Here is an 18,734-nt window from a genome sequence, read left to right as displayed (position 1 = left end):
GGCAGGAGAGGGGATGAGGTGACCTGCGGTGTCTCTGTCCTTCCCCCATGAGGGCCACGGGTCCTTATTCCCATGTGGGAATCTTTCCGTCCCGAGCAAGGCGTGACGGACACACACACGCACAATACGCTGTGCCCACCCCATGCCTCATAGGATGCCGGGGACAGGGCAGGAGCAGGCAGAGCCCCTGCAGGCTGGGAGTAAGGTGGCATCCTCACCACAGGCTCCAGGAAGGTTGCAGGACATTGCTGAAGGGTGGAGCTCATTGCAAACCCTACATCGCTGGCCACTGTCCTTCATGCCATTGACCATTTTCCTCAGCCGGTGTCCCCAGGTCACAGCAGGGTCCTCAGAGGAGTGCCGCCCAGGGTGTGGTGGCGCAGTGACCATGAAAATTAGAGAGGCATCCAGGGTCCCCACGGCCAACAGGAAAGCACCTCTGTGTCCACCGTTTGCTCCCCTGCCCTCACCCTGAACTGTGATCTTGGCAGTGTTGCTGATGAAGGTGTCGGGTTGGTGTGCAGGCTTGGGGAGTTGTGGGGTTCTTACAATGAGCCACAGCCCAAGTCCCTGCAGGGACAAGGTGAAGGGAGGGAAGCACTCCCTCCCCAGTGAAATATGGCCATCAGCCCTCCGCTACCCTTGCCTCCAGCTTCCGCCCAGAGAGAGCTCTGAGTGGAATCCGGGGCTATGGGGGGAGGGGCTGCAGTGGTTCCAGCTGCCCAGGTGTCTGTGGCAAAGCTAGCCGAAGTTGTTCTGTGCCAGCAGCTCAGCCCCCGAGGGAGCCAGTGGGGAGAAGGGGTCTGAGCGGAGGTTCCATGCTCCAAGGATGCAGAAAGCACATTTACAGGCTGGACAGGACAGTCAGCATGGATGGGACTCCCTGCCCAACCCCTCTGGGCTTAGTTCTAGTGGGGAGACCAACACCATGAGCAGGAAACAGCAAGAGGGGCCCAAGCCGGGGCTGCCATGTCAGGGCAATGGTTTCCGTATTTCTGATTGAACGTGAAAAGAGGTGCTCAGCCCGAAGTCCTCGGTGGCCTGGGGGATGAGAGAGAGTTCCTGGCAGCCCAGCCGGGGGAGCAGTGCCGAGGGCTGACAGCCTTGGGGTGGATGCTCAGGTCGATGGCTCCCCTGACATGCACAGCCCGGGATCAGAGAGCAGCCACAGGAGGCTGCTGAGGGGCCGAAGGGGCACCGTGGGGAAGGGACAGGGGGAGCCGAGGGGTGTGGCTGGGTGACATGGTCACAGCTCCGTGGCTCCTCCTTGTCTGAAGGTAATAACCTGCATTTTCTGCTCCTTTTCAGGGTATCACTGGTCCTTCCGGCCCGATTGGGCCTCCTGGGCCCCCTGGTCTGCCGGTGTGTATCTGGGAGGGGTGTGGTCCTTCCTGGGAGGGCAGGGAGGGTGGGGGTAAGCCTTGGGGCCTCAGTGTGGGGCTGGAGAATCGTGGAAAAGTCACACGAGAAGCTAGAATTGGGGCCTCCAGGGTAGCTTTGCCCATTAACTCAACATTGGGGTCCCAGGAGACAGAAGAAAGGAAGTGGCGTTGCCTGGCCCTGGCTTCAGGTGGGGAAGACAGGGACGGGAAACGGTGGCCGTTTCAGGGAACAAGGACACTTGTCTGTAGGCATCTGGCAGGAGCCCGGCCAGCCTGGCCCCGACAAGAGGAGTTAGCTCCCCTCCTCTGGCAGTGCCTCCTGGCTCTCACGTTGCTGGGAGACTCTGCACTCCCAGGACATCCCCACAGCCACTGGGCCGCAGGTGCACACGGTCCCCGGGGCCCCCGCTGCGCTGAGGGCTGGCCCCTGCTGTGTGCTCTCAGAGAGGGCTGGGGGTGCATTTCATCAGCCCCTTCTGAGCCAGGACACGCTCTTTTCCGCTCCCCTTCCCCGGCTGTCTGAGCTGTGGTTTCCTAGCCAGGGTGGGTGGTAGGCTGGCCGGGGGCAGGTAGGACCACCTTGTGTCTCCACGAGGGGTGAGCACCAGCCAGGCCCCAACCCTCATCCCACTCTAGCCGGGCAAATACAGGCGTAGACTCCTGAGGGGGATGCGGGAGGGAGAGGGGCGAGGGATGAGACCAGGCTGGGCAGGACATGGAGCACGGTGGGGCTGGAGCTGAGACCCGGCTTGCTGACGCTCTGCCGTCCTCTCTCTGCAGGGTCCGCCTGGTCCAAAAGGTGCTAAGGGCTCCTCGGTAAGTGACACGCTGCCCCAGCCAGGCCACATGCCTGGAAGGTAGGGGAGGGTGGCGGGTCCCCTGGCACAGGAACAAACCACCCACACATCCATCCTAGCTCAGGCCCTGCTGCTCACGATCCTCCCGTCTTTCTACACTGACCCCAGCATGGCAGACTGAGGCATGTGAGCTGCTCGCGCCCTGCCCTAGGAAGGGCTCCATCCCACTCTGTCCTCATCTCAGGGATCCAGGAGGGTATGGGGGTCTCTGCCATTCTCTTCTCTCCTGTGGCTGTGAGGGCCACCTCCTCCACACAGGTCTCCAGGGACCGTTCTAGAGCTGAAGGTGGATTCAAAGTCCCCTCATGCCTCTGCGACCAAGGGTTGATTCTTTTCTTTCTCCTCAGGGTCCAACTGGCCCGAAGGGTGAGGCAGGCCACCCAGGCCCCCCAGGCCCCCCGGTAAGTAGCCCTTGAAGCCCAGGAAGCGGGGTAGGGGCTCTGGCTAGTTCCAAGGGAATCGAGAAAGCAACTGTGTGTGTGACTGCCCCCGGAGACTCATGAAGCCCGTGTGGCATGCCCGGGCCTTGTCCCTGGTGCACAGCAGGGGAAGCGAACCACACAGTCTGTCCACAGGAAGCTTACAGGCCAACCCTGGGAAGAACAGCTGGCCAGGAGAGAGAGGACACACGTGTGTGTGCTGTGTGTATGCATACATGTGTGAATGTGTGAACGTGTATATGTGTGTATGTGACTGGGCACATGTGTGTGCACGTCTGTATGTGTACCTGCATCCTGTATATGTGCCTGCATGTGTAATGTGTGTGTACATGGTCTGTATGTGCTTGTGTGTACATGATGTGTGTATGGGTATGCATGTGTATATGTGTGGGACACATGTATGTGTGTGCATGTGTGCTTGTGTATTTGTGTGTGCATGTGTAGTGTATGTGCATGTATATATGTGTAGTGTGTGTATATTGTGTATGTGCATGCATGGCTGTGTGTATGTGTGCGTGTGTGTGCGTATGTATACATGTGCATGCGTGTCTGGGATATATATGCATGTGTGTGTGTGTGTATAATATGTGTGTATGCATACATGTGTGTTGGGATTGGGGAGCACTAGACTCGTGTATGTGTGTATGTGTGTGCGCGTGTGTGTGTTTATAACGTGTGTGCATGCGTACATGTGTGTTGGGTTGGGGAACACTAGACTTATGTATGTGTGTGTGTGCGCGTGTGTGTGTTTATAATGTGTGTGTGTATGCATACGTGCGTGTTGGGATGAGGGAGCACTAGACTCATGTGTGTGTGTGCGTGTGTGTGTTTATAATGTGTGTGTGCATGCGTACATGTGTGTTGGGATGGGGGAGCACTAGACTCGTGTGTGTGTGCACGCGCATGTGTATTTATAGTGTGTGTGTGTGTGCATACGTGTGTGTTGGGATGGGGGAGCACTAAACGAGGCCCTAGAGGCGCAAGATGAAGCCAGTTTGAACCAGGGCATGGCGAGAGCACTATCGAACACCGCCTTTGGTTGTGTAGTCTCTCAACTCCCATCATCTTAGCTGGGGCTTCCTGGAACTGAACGGCTCCTTGCCTCAGGAGGCATTCATGTGGCCCCACTGTGTTCAGCCCCAGCTAGGGCTGCAGAGGCAAGAGCGGGGAGACCTGGTCCCTTTCCTCAAGGCTTGGCCTTTCATGTGGCTGAGGGCAGGATGGTAGATGCAAGCCCAAGGCTGCAAACTGTTACGTTTCAGCTCTAGAGAGAAAGGGAAGAGGAGCTAGGGATGTGGCTTAGAGAAGTGCTCCGTGCTGGCAAGCATCTGGCAGTGGGGATGGGTGTGGAATGTTCCAGAGGCCAGAGGAAAGGAAGAAAACAGTTCTAAGGCGGACAGATGTCCATGTAGCCCAGGTTGCCAGGCCCCAGGAAATCCTTGCAGATGTGGCCCCAGCTGCCCCTGCTCTGCTCGTATCCTGGGACCCATCCCATCCTCCGTCACCCACCACTGCTCCTGTTCTGTCCCCCAGGGCCCCCCAGGAGAGGTCATCCAGCCCCTGCCGATCCAGGCGTCCAGGACGCGGCGGAACATCGACGCCAGCCAGCTGCTGGACGACGGGAATGGCGAGAACTACGTGGACTATGCGGATGGCATGGAAGAGATCTTCGGCTCTCTCAACTCCCTGAAGCTGGAGATTGAGCAGATGAAGCGGCCGCTGGGCACGCAGCAGAACCCCGCCCGCACCTGCAAGGACCTGCAGCTCTGTCACCCCGACTTTCCAGATGGTGAGGGCCCAGCGAGGGCAGGGCTGGCCCCCCAAAGTGTGGGCATGGACCTGCAGGACACACAGAGTGTGGCAAGGGCAGCTCAGCCAGGCACAGCGGAAGGGACAGGATGGGCAGCCACAGCCTCCCCATCTGTGGGGCAGGGGTGCACGGGAGCCTCCCCTCTTGAACTTTATGGAGGCATCTCAGGGTGAGGCTGGGTGCAGAGGCCAAGGCTTTGAGGTCCGACCCTCCAGGTCCTCATCTGGTCTTAGCCTTTTTCTGGCGGGGTGACCTGCTTGAACCTCGTGTTCCTGACCTGTCAAGTGGGAATAAAAAGATCTCCCAGGAGGGGGTCAGAGTTGCATGAGGCAGTGCATGAGAGGCTGGCACAGTGCCGGCGGAAATAAGGGTCAGTGTTAGGACGGGCATCAGGCGGCACGCTCGGGCAGACGGCCTTCAAACTCCGCGATACCGTAAAAACACATCCTCCTTCTCACTGTCATTGCATCAGGCACCACCTGAAGGATAAAATCACATTAGCTTGTCTTCCCCCGGGAAGTTTGAATGTTCCCCTCCAAGATTCAAGGGATGTTCAGAGTTCCAGTAGACTCTGATGCTACATGCATGAATTTCCAGAGTTCCTTCCAGAGCCCTCTCTGCATGTCTGTCCACCCAGAGAGGGGGCCGGACCTCAACCCTCCCGGCCCCCAGAACACGAACCCAGCTGCTTGATGCCCCAGCTGTGTTCTTGGCGAATGAGTTTCTCCACATCTTTTTATGGGCCCAGCAGGAAAAGCAAAATGCAATAAAGTAAATCCCAGAAAGGCCCGTGTTGGCGGCATTCCTGGGGCATGCATTTTAACTGCCAGACTGAAATGTCCTTGCGGCTTCCGGAACCATCCAGGGAGCAATCCTCCTGAATCTGCCTGCCTCCCTCCCCGTCTCTGAAATCCAGGTGAATACTGGGTCGATCCTAACCAAGGATGCTCCAGGGATTCCTTCAAGGTTTACTGCAACTTCACAGCCGGGGGGTCGACATGCGTCTTCCCTGACAAGAAGTCTGAAGGGGTGAGTAGCTGTGTCCCTTGATGGCCCCAGGAGGGACAGTCGTCGCAGACAGGGCCATGCTGAGGGCTTCAAGCATTTCTTGTGTATGCAGCTTTAAGACTGAAAGCCAGAAATGAATCAGTTTCGTAAGTGAAACTGTTCTTCCAGAAGTAGACCTTAAATCATTTTAAGAAATTGTTTAGCCATAAAATAGGTTTGTGCAGCTTGCGGTCAGGAAAGGTTGGAGGGTTTTCCACCTGCCATCCTGCCATCCCAGGGCTGGGACTCCACTCACCGGTTGATAAAAGCTTTTCTCTGGTGACTCCGTGGTCCCGCTGACCGGAGACCCCCATTAAAACCCTTTAAAGGAATTGGGAGCAGGTATAATAACGTGAGCCCGAGACATCTTCCAGAAGCTGCCCTTTGCTTCAATTCTTATTATCCAGCTTGTTTCTGTGGGTTGGCCCCAGTCCCTCCTGAGTGCTTTGTTTTGAAGTCTGTTTAGTCAAGAATTTGGGGTGGGGAGCTAGGCTGTGTGGAGATTTTGTGGCATGTCACTTAGATACCCACCCCCTTGGCCTTTCGGAGGCCTCGGCTCTGTAGCAGGAGTTTGCGTGCATGTGGATGGTTTGTGGGCGCACGTGGATGAGTGTGTGGATGGTATGTGGGTGCATGTAGATGGTGTGTGGGTGTGTGTGGTTTGTGTGTGCCTGTGGATGGAATGTGGGTGCCTGTGGATGGGTGTGTGGATGGTGTGTGTGAGTGTAGATGCTGTGTGGATGGGGAGTATTATAGATGGTGTGTAGGTGTGTGTGGTTTGTGGGTGCATGTGGATGGGTGTGTGAATGCTGTGTGTGTGTGTACATGCTGTGTGGATGGTTTTGTAGTTGGGATGTGTGTGTGTGTGTGTGGTCTGTGGGTGCGTGTGGATCGGTGTGTGGACAGAATGTGGGTGCATGTAGATAGGTGTGTGGATGGTGTGTGTGTGTGTGTAGTGGGGGCGTGTGTGTGGATGGTCTGTAGGTGCGTGTGTGGATGGCATGTGCATGCATGTGGACGGGCATGTGTTGCTCGGGTGTGTGTGTCTGGTGTGTGGTGTGTGGCTGGTATGTGGGTGTGTGTGAATGGTGTGTGGCTGGTGTGGGTGTGTGGATGGTGTGTGGGTGTGGGGGGGGTGTGGGGGTGGTGTATGGGTGTGTGTAGGTGTGGGTACATGTGGCTGGTGTGTGGGTGTGTGGATGGTGTGTGGGGGTGTGTGTAGGTGTCTCTGGTGTGTGTGTATGGCTTGTGTGGGATGTGTGTGGGTGGTGGGTGCACGTGGCTGGCATGTGGGTGTATGGTGTGTGGGTGCATGGGTGGTGTGTGGGTGTGTGTGTGTGGTGTGTGGGTATGTACATGGTGTTCGGGTGCATGAGGCTGGTGTGTGGGTGTGTAGATGGTGTTTGGGTGCGTGTGGCTGATGTGGGTGCGTATATGGTATGTGGGTGTGTGTGGCTGGCGTGTGCATGTGTGTGGATGGTGTGTGGGTGCATGTGGCTGGCATGTGCATGCATGTGGACGGGCATGTGTTGCTATCCCTCAAGCATGCACCTGAAGCAGGTCCAGTGTTGGTCCAGGCCAGGTAAGGACTGGGTCTCCCTGTCGCTCCTGGAAGGTGACCAAGCCTGCAGCTCTCGTGCCCCTGCATCAGCTTGAACGGCCACTCCTCCATGAGCTCGTGGTTGTTGCGTGGCCCCAGGCAAAGGCCACCTGTTTCTGGGGCCACAACGGTTTGCTGTGCAGGTCCAGACCTGTGCGCCCCTGCAGCCTCCGCTTCCTAACACCCTCAGCGCCCCAGAAGCAGTTTCCTGCCAGGGGAAGAGCAGCTGCATTCTCCCTGGGGACTGCCATCCCCTTACCCCTCAATCACGCCCTGACCGTGCTGAACTCAGCACCCGCTTTGGGTCAGGAGCCCACTGGCTACAGCGGAGGCTGCACATGGCTGGAGATCTGTGGGGCTCCGAGTGTAGGGGTCCCCTCCCCCACCTGGAGTTTTAACTCCTTGAGAACCTGCCTTCCTAGTGACAAACCTGTTCAGAGAGAACCCAAACACGGGAACCTTCCATCTCAGCTCTCCTTTCCCTCAGTCCAGCCAGAGAGGCCCTGCATGGAATTCCCTTAGAAAAGAGGTTTCTCGGCCCTCCTTCACGGCCTGCCTCTGCAAACGGGTGGCCGCTCCGCTGTGGAAATCACGGGACAGAGTCCTCCAGACTCAGAGGTTTCCTGGGAAGCCGTGGCGGGTGTTCACGGCACAGCTGTGTGGGGCCGCCGAGTGACCCCAGGCTCCCCAGGTGTTGACCAGCCAGGCGTCCATGGGCTGCAGCCTCGGGCTTGGGCTACAGCTGCTTGGCCAAGGGCAAGTGGAGACGCTCTCCTAGGCGGCCCCCTTGGACCTGGAGGAGGCTCACAGCAGAGGCTGGGGGAGCCGCACTCGCCCACATCCTGGGGCTCTTCCAGGAGGAAGCTGCCTTCACGCCGCCCGGGCTTGGCATCGACAGTGGCACATTTGGAAACGAGAGAGGGTGGGAGAGCTCTGAGTGGCGTGAGAGGCAGGTGGGACACCCCTTTCCTCCAGGGGATCCCCTTTTCTGGCCTTCTTGGCATGAGGCCAGCTCAAGAAGGCTGGGGGGTTCAGCCAAGAATCAGTCTTCTGTGTCCTCATGGCGCACGACGTGGGCCCCCGTCAGTCCAGGCTGGGGACAGGCCGGCCCTGGGGGCCCTTCCACTCCACACCTGCAGCAAGTGGACCCTCGGGCAGCCGGGGCTCCCCTTGTCCTGTTGCTGGGACCCAGCATGCAGGTCTCCTCTCAGAGGAATGGCCGCTCACCCACCCATCCATCCGTGCCTTCCGCGGCGTCACTGAGGCCCGCCCTGCTGGGCCCAGCCTGTGTGTCTACAGCCTCGGCTTCTGAGGAAAGCAGGCCCTAAGTGGGCGCCCTCCCAGGAAGCAGGCACAAGTGGTGCCCTGTGGCAGAGTGAGCTGGCTGCATATGATCCAGGCAGGCAGCCAGTGAGCAGCCCCCACCTGCACACGTGTCAGTCTCCAAGAAGCCTCAGCCACACACACACGCAGGTGCACACCACACACAATACACACCACACATACCACACACCACACACACCACACATACCACACACAATACACACCACACATACCACACACAGTACACACCACACACCACACATACCACACACAATACACACCACACATACCACACACAGTACACACCACACATACCACACACCACACACACCACACACAATACACACCACACATACCACACACAGTACACACCACACATACCACACACCACACACACCACACACAATACACACCACACATACCACACACAATACACACCACACACAATACACACCACACACACCACACACAATACACACCACACATACCACACACAGTACACACCACACATACCACACACAGTACACACCACACATACCACACACCACACACACCACACACAATACACACCACACATACCACACACCACACACACCACACACAATACACACCACACATACCACACACAGTACACACCACACATACCACACACCACACACACCACACACAATACACACCACACATACCACACACAGTACACACCACACATACCACACACCACACACACCACACACAATACACACCACACATACCACACACAGTACACACCACACATACCACACACCACACACACCACACACAATACACACCACACATACCACACACAGTACACACCACACATACCACACACCACACACAATACACACCACACATACCACACACAGTACACACCACACATACCACACACCACACACACCACACACAATACACACCACACATACCACACACAGTACACACCACACATACCACACACCACACACACCACACACAATACACACCACACATACCACACACAGTACACACCACACACACCACACACAGTACACACCACACATACCACACACAATACACACCACACATACCACACACAATACACACCACACATACCACACACAGTACACACCACAAACACCACACACAATACACACCACACACAATACACACCACACACCACACACACCACACACAATACACAGTACACACCACACATACCACACACAGTACACACCACACATACCACACACCACACACCACACATACCACACACAATACACACCACACATACCACACACAGAGATACATACCACACATGACACATACCACACACTACACAGATACACACCACACATCACACAGATACATGCCACACACAATACACACCACACATACCACACACCACACACACAGATACACGATACCACACATATCACACACCACACACACAGATACATGATACCACACATACCACACACCATACACACCACACATCACACACCCCACACATACCACACCACACACACCCCCCACACATACCATACACCACACACCACACAGATACACATCACACATCAAACACACAGATACATACCACACATACTACACCACATACCCCACCCACACATACCATACACCACACATCACACAGATACACACCATACATGAAACACACAGATACACACCACACACATGATACACACCACACATACCACATATCACACACACAACACACACAGATACATACCACACATACCACACACAGATACACACCATACATCACACACCACACACACAACACACATCACATATACAACACAGATACACACCACATACATACATGATAAACACCACATATACCACATAGATACGCACCATACACACACGACATACACCACACATACCACACAGATACACACCACACATGCAGATACCACACAGCACACACATAATACACACCACACACCACACACCACATCACACACTACACATCGTACACACAGATACCACATACAGACATTACACACAAATACACACCACACATACTACACTCCACACACAGATACACACCACACAGATGGACCCATAACACACTACACACACCACACATACCACACACCACACACACACATACATACCACACATCACATACACAGAGACCACACATTACACCACACACACACCACATACACAGATACACATCACACACACACATATACATACCACGCGCACACACATCACATGCCACACACACAGATACCACACGCTCAGATGCATACCACACATACCTCACATACACCATACACACAAGTACACACCACACATCACACATACAGATGCATACCACACACCACACCCTCCACACAGACACACCCCACATACCCACATGGCACACACCATGCACACACACACCACACACACACAGTCCGGTGCCGCAGCAGCCAGGCAAGGCTGCGAGGATGGGATGAGGGTGCCCCCACCCCTTGCCTGCAGTAAATGTTGGCTTTTATTACCATTCCCTTGGCCCATCATTCATTCTTCATTCATTCATTCTTCATTCATTCATTCTTCATTCATTCATTCATTCCCTCCCTCAGTGAGCGTTGCCAGCAGTGATTGAGCACCAGGCGCTGGCCTGGGGACTAACATGCAAAACAGGACAGGCAGAGCGCACCCTTCGTGGGCAGCAGCAGGGGCCAGAGGCCCCGGGCCAGCTCCTCACGCAGCCTCCAGTCTCCCTAAGGGCCGGGGCCGGGCTCCTCACGTGGCCTCCAGAGTCTCCCTGAGGGCCAGGGCCAGGCTCCTGACATGGCCTCCTGTCTCCCTAAGGGCCGGGGCTGGGCCCTCATGTGGCCTCCAGTCTCCTTGAGGACCCTGGCCAGGCTCCTCACGGCCTCCCCGAGGGCCCTGGCCAGGCTCATCCTCACACAGCCTGCAGTCTCCCCAAGGGCGGGGACCAGGCTCCTCACACAGCCTCCAGTCTCCCTGAGGGCCAGGGCCAGGCTCCTAATGTGGCCTCCAGTCTCCCCCAAGGCCCAGGCCAGGCTCATCCCCTGAGGGCCTGGGCCGGGCTCATTCTCACGTGACCGTCAGTCTCCCCAAGGGCCGGGGCCCTCAGGCTGCATCAGAGGTGCTCGGTGGGGCCTCCCCGCAGCCCCTCGCCTGAGGACGCAGGTGCCAGGGGCCGGGAGAGCGTGGGGCATTGCTCTGGAGGCCAGAGAAGTAACCCACTTGTTCTGTTTCTCTCCCTCCCCACCTCCCCGCTGCACATTTAGGCCAGAATCACTTCTTGGCCCAAAGAAAACCCGGGCTCCTGGTTCAGTGAATTCAAGCGTGGGAAACTGGTAAGGTGGCCTCTGGCGTCTTTGCGGTTGTCACTTTAAACCCGCCCATCTCGTATCTTACAGAGTAAAATGGCCCGCTGGCCCAAAGAGCAGCCCTCCACCTGGTATAGTCAGTACAAGCGGGGGTCCCTGGTAAGTGGCCACCTCGGCCCGGCCACCTCGGCACTGCCTGCTTGCGGCACGGCTGGCTCGCGGCTCTGCATGGCACCCATCGCTGCCATGTGTGCCACACCGCTCTTGCCAAACTGCTCCACGTCACGTGACAGCAAGACTCAGCTAGGTGTGGAGTCCTCTCCCCAACCCCCGTCACCCCGACAAGAGTGCATTTCAGCCTGGAGTTGGCGGATGGTTTTCCGTTTCTGTGCAGGGCGCCCAGAGCTGGGTGTGGGCCCCAGCCTGAGCTGCACCTCTGCCCACAGACGGTGCAGCCCCAGGCACCTGGGCACTGAGGTCAGACGCTCCAGAAGCTGCTTTCATTGCGTCTGATGGCAGAGCAGAGGATATGGATCCAAGACCACTTAAGCCATTCAGAACTCCTTCTAGAACCTGCACCACGGATCCCCTCTCCCCGGCTGCTCAGGGCTGAGGGGCCGTCTCTCTGCCCGCCGGGCTGCAGATTCCCAGTGACGCTGCACACCACTGTACGAATCTTGCTTTTGCTTTTGGGGATCGAGTCTTACGGAATCCATCCCTGAAAGCAAAAGACGTTGTCCTCCCAGGAAGGAACACATAGGAGGTTCTTCTGGCCGGTGTAGTGCCCAAGAGCCAGTTTGGACACATTGATGTGAGGACAGTGGCTGCTTCTGCCACGTGGAGTGTCCCCCTAGGAGCCCCACGGGAGCTGGATTTGGGCCCTTTCCTGGAATGCAGGGCAGAGTTCCGTCTCTTCTCCCAGCAAGTTAAAGGACCACGATTCCAGAACACTGATGGGTTCTGGGTGCCATTTATGGGCCCGATTCTCCTTCTTTCCTTCCCTTCTTGGGATCTGGTGACCCCACTCCCAAGTGGCCCTCAAAGGAGGGCCTTGCTCACTCAGAAGCTAGCCCGTGGGTTCTGCGGCTTCTGGCCTGACCACTTGCCATTGGTTGCTGCACCCTGGCACCAGCCCGAGCCTCCCTGGGTGGACACAGAGGCCATCCTTTCCCCAAGGACTCAGAGCACTGGCCCTGAGCCGCCTTTGCCCTGTCTGCACCCCTGAAGCCTCTCGTCTTGTAACCTGAAGGCATTCACAGCTGATTATTAATCTCTCGTGCCCTCATTGTTACTGATTTCAAGTCAGATACCAGCTCCTTTGCAGACACTCCGAGGGTCTGTGCTCACTGTGGCCGTGTTTCTGGAGGCTTCCTGTTTTGTGGTTTGCCGTGGACTTGCAGTCCCCTTCTCCCTTCCTCCTCCTGCTTTTCCTCTCTGCCGCCGCCTCTGTGCTGTGTTCCAAAAAGAGCTGCTGGCATACAGAAGGACCTGAAACACCCGGGGACAGGGAGGGCCCGGGACCAAGGCTGCTTGGCCCGGAGGGACAGAGCGTAGGGGATGCTGGTGTGGGCTCAGGCAGGGAAGGGACCCTGGGGAGGCTGGGGGCCGAGGTGGCAGGGTGCATTCTGCAGTCTTGCGAGTGGCTACCAGCCTGTGCTCGGCACTGCCCTCTCCCCGCAATGACAGCTCTCAGCCTCCAAAGAGAGCCTCTCACAGCACCTCCAACATGGGAAAAGTAGAAAGAGCCTGTTTTCCTCGCTTGGAGGAGATGGCTGTGAAACCTCATTTGCAACCTTCAGCCCGAGTAGCCCATTTCCACCTCTCATCCTGTCCCATAGACAGTGGATGAAGGGTGGGGTGAAGGGACGACCCAGGGAACACGTCAGCTTACTTCAGGATCTTTCCACGGCCTTATTTCTAGCTCTGTGAAGATCATACGTGGACAAGAGGTAGATGGAGGCCTCTCCTCAAAGATACTGGATTTTTCAGCTGGGTTCAGTGGCTCGTGCTTATAATCCCAGCACTTTGGGAGACTGAGGCGGGCAGATCGCTTGAGCCCAGGAGTTTGAGACCAGCCTGGGCAACACACCGAGACTCCATCTCTATTAAAAAAGAAAATGCAGAAATAGGCTGGGCATGGTGCCTCACGCCTGTAATCCCAGCACTTTGGGAGGCTGAGGCAGGTGGATCACCTGAGGTCAGGAGTTTAAGACCAGCCTGGCCAATGTGGCAAAACCCCATCTCTACTAAAAATACAAAAATTAGCCGGGCATGGTGGTGTGCACCTGTAATTCCACCTACTCGGGAGGCTGAGGCAGGAGAATCTCTTGAACCCAGGAGACAGAGGTTGCAGTGAGCTGAGGTCGCACCACTGCACTCCAGCCTGGGGGACAGAGCTAGACTTCATCTCAAAAGGAAAACAAAAAAGAAAAAACCAGAAATGGGAATTGTATCTGGGCAGGGCTACCCACGATGCACCATATTGAGATAATACTGTAGAGACCCCTCCCACCAGGAGAGCAGGGCCTCACCATGGGACCCTGGAGTTCCGATGCAGGGCTGCGTGCCCCATGCCCCCGGGCCCCCCTGCCGCCCCATGGGCACTGGGGGCTTCAGGTCCTTCTGTGTCCGGTGCTGCCCACCGCCGCTCCCTGTGGTGCACACCCTTCCTTGAGTCAGTCACGTTCCCTCCCGGAAGGACGCCGGATGGCACAGCCTGGCGGTTGGTATTCACTTTTCCTCCTCAAGGTTTGCCTCTAAGGTTCTCGTGGCTGCGTCCGAGTGGAGTTCACCGATAGCCCTGGGGCCGCAGTGTGTTCCCTCGCCCCTGGGAAGGCCCAGGCCCCGGGCCGGCTGCTCACCTTGGGCACATTCTAGTGACATCTGTTGAAAAAGTGGGTCCTGCAGTGTGTTCACCCTCCTCCCAGTCCTGGTGTCCAAACAGCCGTGGTAACACTGAAGTCAGTTCCCTTCCCGTGTTCACTGGGGCTCTTCCGGAGCAGACCAGAGGCAGGGTCCAAAACACACCACCACGAGGCAGCGGTTGCACAGGAGTGGGCAGAGCAGGTCTCAGGCCCTGGCTTTAGCCTGCTTCGTTCCCTGACGCTGCAAACAGGACAGGCTGCCCTGCCCAGCCAGGCCTTCCCTGCAGAGAGGTCCTTCAAGGCCCTGCCTAGGCCGGGAGAGATGTGTGCTTCATTTCAGGGAGCTAAGATGCATCCATGTCCCCTGGCAGTGTCAGGCTTTTCAGAAACCTTGAGTTTGCAACAGATGCAAAAGTGAGATGCATCATCGCTCAGGATGCCCTGCACGGGCCTTGTGCCTGGTGGAGCTGAGCAGCCCAGTTCTGGATACCCAGCTAGTGATGCTGGAGAGGCCACCAAAGAAGCTGCATGTTGTCCTTCTCTGATGCCTTCTCTGGATTTGTGCAGAGCCTGGGAGGGCTTTCAGGGAGGGTCAATGTCCCCAGAGTCCCCGGCTGACCTTTGGCACAGGCGAGGCAGGCAGATGGAGCCACTCTGGCCACAGGAAGCCTGCTCACTGCCCTGAGGGGACACTTCTGGGAAGAGGAGGAGTGGCCTTTCTTGAGTGGTCGTGCCAGACATCATCCAGGACCCCCGTGCCTCCAGGAGGGTCCCCGGTCACCCCAGCCATCTGCACAGCCCTGACCCTCAGGCTTGCCTCCCCCGAGCACCTCACTACAGCTGGCCCACTCACTCCCTGAGGCCTCGTGCCCCCTCTGGCTCCAGCTTCTCACAGTCTCCCTGGCCAGGGCCTTGTACATCCTGGGCACCCGGCAGATGGTCATTTGTTCACATAATCTTGTGAGCACCTTCCTTTGCCAGCGTTGGGGCAGGATGATAGGGGGCCAGGGCTGGAGTGGAGGGACATAGGGAGGGCTGGGATGCAGACCAGGGGCCCTAAGCCAGCCTTAAAGGCTGGAGGTGGGGAGGAGCCTTCCCTAGGGGCAGTGTGACCCAAAGGACAGCAGTGGGGGCACCTCCTACCGGGTGGGGAGTGTCCCAGGCAGAGGGAGGAGCCGGTCAGTGGCTCGGGGCAGAAGGAGGCCGCCTACTGTCCAGGGCGCAGGGAGAAGTGTGGTACAGCTGGGAGGGGGGCTCTAAGACCTCCTCCTCTCACCCCCAGGGAACCTAATGCCCCTCTCTGGCCCGGCACCCCCCGACTCAGGGGAAGCCAGGGCTCACCTGCTGCTCCAGGTGCCCCAACCTAGCGATCGGGTGCAGAGCTCTGTGTTTTAGGGATGAGAGGCCAGTCTTCATGCAAGCCGTATTTTTGAGAATGGTTCTCTGTTCACTCAACACATACAAACCAGGCAGACCCAGATCACCATCTGGGATGGAGGCACCCAGGTGGCAGAAGGGGAGGAGGGCGTGGGTGGAGGTGCAAGGAGAGCAGCTGCAGCCGGGACTGCAGTGGGCGCTGGCCCAGGAGACACTGGCTGCCGTTCACCATGCAGCAAAGCTTTATCAAGTCCACACTGGGGCAGCCATGGAGTGGGTACCAGGGCCAGAAACGAGCAAGAAGGATGCCATCCTGCCCTCTGTGAACTTACAGTCTGTTAGGGAAGACACTGTGACAAACTGAGGTTGGGGAGGGCAGCCACAGAGCAAGTGCAAGAGCATCTATTCTGGGTGGGCTTCCTGGAGGAGGCAGCACAGGTGCCGAGCCTACACAGGCCAAGAGGAGTGGGTGGATTATTTAAGGCCCCGAAGGACATGAGGCACGGTTCCCTTTGTTCCTGGGAACGCCCAGGGGAGTCCATGTGCGCTGGCCTCGGGGGGGATCTGTGGGTGTAGTACGTTTCCAGGTAGTGCCCCCAAGAAGAACACAGTGTGGGTGAAGCCCAGGGCAGTGCGGATGTGGGGCTTTGTTGCTGTGTGTGTCCCTGCCCTGCTGAGCCCCAACCCCCCTGTCCCCCCAGCTCTCCTATGTGGACGCCGAGGGCAACCCGGTGGGCGTGGTACAGATGACCTTCCTGCGGCTGCTGAGTGCCTCAGCCCACCAGAACGTCACCTACCACTGCTACCAGTCAGTGGCCTGGCAGGACGCAGCCACGGGCAGCTACGACAAGGCCATCCGCTTCCTGGGCTCCAACGACGAGGAGATGTCCTATGATAACAACCCCTATATCCGCGCCCTGGTGGACGGCTGTGCAGTGAGTGTCCCGCGCCACCCCCAGCATCCCTGCTCACGCCTCACTCAGCACAGGTTGACCTGTCCCCAGGATGCCTGCCGGAGGGCAGTGAGGGCCTCGGACCAGGCTCTCGCCCCCAGGCAGCCCCACAGTTGCAGGGTAGACTGGGAATCCCAGGCCTGTGTAGCCAGAGCTCCGGGAATTTTGGAGAGTTCCGTGGGTTAGGACGGGACATCTGAGACCTGGCTGGAAAAGCCAGGGGCCTGGGTCCCGCGCCCCATCCAGGGCTGTGGTGTGGAGTGAGGAATGGAGGACCCACTGTGGTTCCAGTTTGGAGCTGGGAGCCTCCCTCTCCTTGGACAGGGCTCTTCTGGGAGTGGCCAGAACTAAGCTGGGCCTGTTCCCGAGAGCACGGCCATGCTGGAAACACTGCAGACGGAGAGTTGCCAGCTCTCTGGACTGCCCGGCCCGTGGACCCTCTCCGTGCAGGGAGAGCTGTTCTGCTCCCAGACAAGGGAACGGAGGCCTGAGCTGTGGGAGGCTTGCTCACACCTCACGGGCAGTCAGGGCTGGTATTGGTGCTCATACCCCTGCCTTTCTGCCCCCCCGTGGGCCTTCCCACATGCACGCCTTTTCCTCCTCTCTACGTAGCGAGCGGGGCTCACCTCCGCTAAGGTTTCCTCGAGACTGCTCCTCCCAGGGCTGCCAGGGCCATCGCACAGGTCTGGGACGTGCTTGCGTGTCCCAGAGGTGTTTAGGGTGCAGCTGTGCCCCAAGATCCCAGGCCTGCGGGAGCCTCAGACATGTCCCCCTCGTGTGGCCTTTTAGAGGTTGGAGGTGGGAGTCGCTGAGAAGCCCAGTCTGTGGGTCTTCCTGTCACTGACACTGGAGCCCGTTCTCTCCACCGCTGATTCCTGAGAGACCCTGCAGAAAACACCGCTTAGCGTTTGGGTCCCTTCGTGTTGCTAGAAAGGAACGCCTGAGGCTGGGAGAATGGGAAGCGGTTTACCTGGCTCCCAGCTCCGCAGGCTGTGCAGGAAGGTGGTGTGGTGCCAGCATCTGCATCCAGTGATGGCCTCAGGCTGCATCCAGTCTCGGGAAGGTGAAGGGGCTGGGGTGTGGAAGGCACGGGAGAGAGGAAGCGAGGGGGTGCCAGGCCCTTTTTTCAGCTCTCATGGGAACTAGTAGAACGAGAACTCGCTCATTACCCCAAGGGCAGCACCAAGCCCCGTGACCCAGACGCCTCCCACCAGGCCCACCTCCAACACCGGGACCACATTTCAATGCGAGATTTGGAGGGGGCGAACGTCCAAGCCATGGCGCCGACCCAGGCCAGCTCCTGAGGGGAACGGGGCTGGCGTTAGGGCCAGCCCTGCAGGGTGCCCTCCTCTGAGCAGCACAGATGGGTCCTCAGAGTGAGGCCTGGGCAGGCAGGAAAGCCAGAGGGTGGCGCTGACTGAGACTGCCAGGACCGTCTGTAGCCCTGGGAGCAGAGTGGACCTGGGTTCCAATCCCGCCTCCCCCTGCCCAGCACCGCTGGGGAGCACCTGGCTCTCAGCCATAGGACGCTCAGCTCCTTTTCTCTGCTGCCCAAGGGCTACACTGAGGGTTAACGCTGTGTCTCCCAGGGCCATCCCGCGGCCACTGGGAGTACTTGTCGCCGCCACTGCCTTCTGCGATTGGTTGGGGTCAGTACTTCAGATCTGACTGTGGAATGTGCCGAACTCATCTCATCCCTGTGTAAGGCTGATGGATCTGTATCCCTGGAAAGAGGCATTAAAAAATGCCAGGGACCTTACCCGTCCTCCC

The 18,734-nt window shown here is 57.7% G+C and overlaps 1 protein-coding gene across 3 annotated transcripts in view; it reads left to right on the top strand.

Annotated features, from left to right (window-relative positions):
• COL5A1 (collagen type V alpha 1 chain) overlaps nt 1-18,734 on the top strand; it is a 208,645-nt gene that overhangs the window by 182,425 nt on the left and 7,486 nt on the right. The window contains exons 59-65 of one of the 3 annotated variants that reach the window (XR_012424123.1): nt 1,309-1,362; nt 2,163-2,198; nt 2,587-2,640; nt 4,213-4,468; nt 5,406-5,518; nt 11,729-11,929; nt 16,713-16,946. Coding sequence is in view for 2 of the 3 variants with exons in the window: in XM_045374232.2 (XP_045230167.2) it covers nt 1,309-1,362; nt 2,163-2,198; nt 2,587-2,640; nt 4,213-4,468; nt 5,406-5,518; nt 11,861-11,929; nt 16,713-16,946 (816 nt within the window). In the remaining variant the exon portion in view is untranslated. The remainder of the gene's footprint in view (nt 1-1,308; nt 1,363-2,162; nt 2,199-2,586; nt 2,641-4,212; nt 4,469-5,405; nt 5,519-11,728; nt 11,930-16,712; nt 16,947-18,734) is intronic. The other 2 variants (XM_045374232.2, XM_045374231.2) reach the window with 2 other exon arrangements.

The sequence above is a fragment of the Macaca fascicularis genome, chromosome 15 (genome assembly GCF_037993035.2).
Source record: "Macaca fascicularis isolate 582-1 chromosome 15, T2T-MFA8v1.1".
NCBI classification, from domain to species: domain Eukaryota; kingdom Metazoa; phylum Chordata; class Mammalia; order Primates; family Cercopithecidae; genus Macaca; species Macaca fascicularis.
The sequence above is the reverse complement of the archived record's forward strand: the minus strand, read 5'-3'. Positions and strand labels throughout refer to the sequence as shown.